Source organism: Ceratina calcarata, unplaced genomic scaffold (assembly GCF_001652005.2).
Source record: "Ceratina calcarata isolate Rehan_Ccalc_2016 unplaced genomic scaffold, ASM165200v1 scaffold578.2, whole genome shotgun sequence".
Classification (NCBI taxonomy): domain Eukaryota; kingdom Metazoa; phylum Arthropoda; class Insecta; order Hymenoptera; family Apidae; genus Ceratina; species Ceratina calcarata.
Window position 1 is genome coordinate 160,007 of NW_017176997.1, and position 4,281 is coordinate 164,287.

The 4,281-nt window shown below is 42.5% G+C and overlaps 1 protein-coding gene across 1 annotated transcript in view; it reads left to right on the top strand.

Annotated features, from left to right (window-relative positions):
* The window catches only part of LOC108629590 (uncharacterized), a 4,446-nt gene extending 848 nt beyond the window's left edge, over positions 1–3,598 (top strand). The window contains exon 3 of the mRNA XM_018032358.2: positions 155–3,598. Within this exon, the coding sequence (XP_017887847.1) occupies positions 155–3,445 (3,291 nt within the window). The 3' untranslated portion in view covers positions 3,446–3,598. The remainder of the gene's footprint in view (positions 1–154) is intronic.
* Positions 3,599–4,281: the final 683 nt, after the last annotated feature.

Here is a 4,281-nt window from a genome sequence, read left to right on the forward strand (position 1 = left end):
GATTTACAATTAGACAGTAGATTGTCAATTAAGAAAACGCAGATTCCATTTTCTCTTTACGTTTCATTCAATTATTTCATAAAATCTGCAGTCCATTTAAAATCTTTTAACTAACTTCGAATAATTCCACTAAATAAATGAACGAATTAATTAGGTGGAAAGTCGCGACGTTTTGGGGAATATTAAAGGGACGTTCGGTTTCGTGGACGCCGACGGTGAGATCAAACGCGTGTCATACTCTTCTTCGAACGGGACGGGCTTTAAAGCGACGACGCTGTCACCGTTGCGCGAGCACGTTCTGAGAATAAATAAAACTACAGAAAAACCGTCGACTGCAGCAACAGCCTTGTCCCCGTCGAGGGAGCACATATTACGCATAAACAGAACTAGTACAACGCCGATTGCCATAGTGAAAGCGGAAACGGTGCCGACGCTGTCAACCTTGTCTTCATTGAGAGATCACATCTTTAGAATAAGCAATCGCACGACGATTCCGATCGTGACAGAGAGAACGCCGATAATAATCGCTAGTAATACTAATAGGAAACCATTAGACTTAGTCACCAGACCGTCTAGCAGGTCTTCGGTGGTTCAGCCTATTCCCAGAAGCAATAGGAAAACGAATGCGAGCACCGATGCCGATGATACGGAAGACGGTAATACCAGCACGACTCCGATCTCGACGACGACCAGCACCGATCAGCCGAGAACGATATTCAATCATTATTTATTAAAAAACCGGCCTCGTTTCATGATCAACGGGCAACAGAGACCGTTGATGGTAATTGAGAGAGAGAATGTGGAAACAGAACCGAGCGTGGGAGACGAGGAAGAGGACTCCCAGATAAATCGACCAAACACGGACAGCAATAGTAATCGAACGAATCATAGAAATTACAAGAACTATAGGAGAATTATTTTTAACAAACGTCCCGACGTCAAATCGGAGGAAGGAGAAAAAGGAGAGAGCGTTAAACCGAAGGAAGACGTCAAACCGTCGGTACAAGAAAAAGACGAGGAAAGGGATGACGATGAAAAATTGAAAGTTAGGGGGAACAATTTGAGGAGACAATTGAACGAAGATACTGTTAATCCTAATAAGGAAACAATTAGCGTTAAAGAAACGATTAACACGGATGAGACGATTAATAGGAGGCAGGTGATTAAAAATCCAATTATAGAAAATGCTAACAGTGAGACAGACCACTCGGACGTTTACGGTGGTTCTCTGTTAACCGACAGGCCTTTGTTCACGATGATACCAAAGACGTCGACTGCGACGACGACGTCGACGACGCCGAGAGTCGTTCAGCGCGTTTCCTCAACCGTTAAGCCAAAAGCTTACTTGAACCGTGAGAGTCTAGGAAGCAATATAAAGTATGACGATTCCGAGGTGTACGAACCGGAAATTCGACAAAATGAGCCGAGCCCGAGAATGAGGAATCAACAAGTGTTGCCGGCCAGGTTGCCAGAAAATCCAGGATCGATTCAAAGACCTGTACTAGCCTCCAGGCTGCCCGAGGAGAGGGAATACATTCGAAATCGACCGATTTTTAATTCTGACAATCAAGAATACGCTCGGAACGAGCCGATTTTGGTACCGAGGATCCCAGAACAGAGAGACTACGTGACCAACGGGCCGATTCTGATTCCCAGAGTGCCGGAGAACCAGGAGTACGTTACCAATCGACCCATATTGATCCCGAGGATACCCGCGAACCCGGAATACGATCGGAGTCGAAGTAGAATACCCGAGGGTCAAGACCTGAGACCACTTTTGGAGGACCCACGATTCGTTCAAAACCGACCAATTCTGAGTCCCAGAGAGCAAGACTTCGTCACGAACGGTCCCGTTTTGATAAGAAATCGGCCAGTTCTCATTCCTCGGATACCCGACGACCGGTTCATCGATTTCCGTGAACAAAATTACGCTCGTCAGAATTTCTTCGGGCAAAGGCCGGAACAGTTCATCGACGACATACCTAGAAGAGTCGTCGCTTCTCAGGAACCTCAAGATTACAGATCCGCGAACGTGGAGAGAGTCCTGCTGAGGCCCCTGCCGGGTCAACAGGAAGCCAACATTCATTATTCCACGGAGAATCCTCAGGACTTATCCTCGACAGTGGATTCGAATTTGAGATCGAAAACAGTGAACGAGGAAACGACGACTGTTTATCCTTACAAGGGTCCCGTGATCCTGCGGCCAGCTATCGTACAAAATTCGAACAGGCTCAGATCCAAAACCACAGTAAAACCTGGGAATTACGAAACTACTACTGAACAAGCGTACAGAATAATTCCAGAATCTAGCCCGAGGCCCGAATCGATTTTGAACGACGATCGCAATGAGAATTACGATACGAACACTGAATATATTCATAGAAGTATGATCCCGCTTCCGCCCGAGTTGCCTAATCCTATCGCCCCTCCTTTGAGCAGGAGAGACTTCCAACTGCTACTCAGGAGATTATTAATCAGTCAATACGGAATTCAAGCGTTGATGTATCCAAGAAATTATTATATGGAGAACGTATTGAACGATCAGCAAGGCTACTCGACTTACCAAACCACGGAGTCGGTGAATTATAATAATCAGGAACTGCAGCCTTCTAACGTCGATGGTTACAGTCACCGGGGACTTCAGAGGGTCAGGGACGGTGCTAATTACGAGCAGCGAGGATACAGAAATTTCAAAGATAACTCCAGAGAACGCGTTAAGTACAACGAGGAAGAGGGATTAGAGGTTGCCACGGAGAAAATTAATTACGACTACGATTCTCGGGACAGTAAAGAGAATTCAAACTACAATTTCCGGAAGAACGTGAATTACGATCAACGAGAATCGCAGCAGGATTATCAAAATTATGGTGAAAATCGACAGAGTTCTAATTACAATGACAATCAAGAGTACAAAGTATCTGAAAATGATCATAAAAAGAAATTACAGAGCGTCAGAGTTAACGATTATGATTCGGAATCGGAGGTCAGTTACAGTAGTCAAAATCCCAGGATGAGGTCCAAGGATAATATGAATTATAATAAACTTTCGCTTAGGTACGGAGATAGGGTTGCCATAAGGCGTCCCGTGTACTCCGACAGTTCAAGTCCTCATTATCAAGACAATTATGACAATTACGAGGATATGTACTCGAAACGAGTCTACAGGCAAAAATTGTATCAGAAAGAAGCCGTTGACGATGACAATGAAATATTGCCTGGACCAATTAGGGAAGCTTTGCTGTTGCGGATGCTTCAGATGGTTATTAACAACGATAGAATGATGCCTATGACTTCTGCCAATAATTATGAAAATAGTTACGAGAATTATTATAAAAAAAGAGGACCGGTCAGGAGCGTGCAAATTCTCGGAGAGGAAGAAGAAGGGAGCAACGAGAACGAAAGGAAAGAAGAAAAGGAGATGAAGATGAAAGAGAAAATGCAATGAATTTCTCTAATTCTCTATAAGCAATTTTTTCTATATATAGAGAATTCGACGAATATTTGATGACTCGTGAAAAATCCAAGTTACATTCTGTAAATAATTAATTGTAACGTGACGTAACGTATGTAATAAATACAGATCGTAGATTTTTTCCTAGCCGTGAGAACTGATTTCCCAACTCTTCAGGAAACGACACTAATATTTACTGTACTCGGTGATTAGCATTGCCGTATATAGTTGCGACACTTTCACTGTCGCGTAGGTACCTACATGCGTAGTTAACAGTTCCTTAGACAGTTTCATAACGAATCGTGGGATTTTTCACGTGATTTTCACTCACTTTTCTCCTCCGCGCAACCTCTTCTTGGCAAACCTCTCAGACTGATCTAATCGGGCTTTCTTTTAATTTCAAATATCACTCTTACAAAATTCGTTTCGTATATTATGTCGTTGCCTCATCCTTTTTGTATCGTATTAAAATGATCGCGAATCGATCCGAAGAAAACTGAGGTAGAGAAAAAATAGAGTGTTACACAGCAAATGTTCTCGTTACGCGATGGTTCTCACCCTAGATACATATTTATTGCTCATTAACTATCATGCTCAATCGCAGTGGAATTTATATGTAGTTACTTGCGTATGTAGACCGCGATGACTCATCGATACCAGTTACACATTATTTCCGAAAATGAACTATTATTATTGTGTCGATACGAATCATAATAGAAATGTATTTTATTGTCAATGGACAACAATAAAATAAAAAATAAAATTTTTGTTTTGAATTCGAAAATTGAAGTTGTGGGCACTGAAATCCTCTACAAGAAAAATTCCATGAA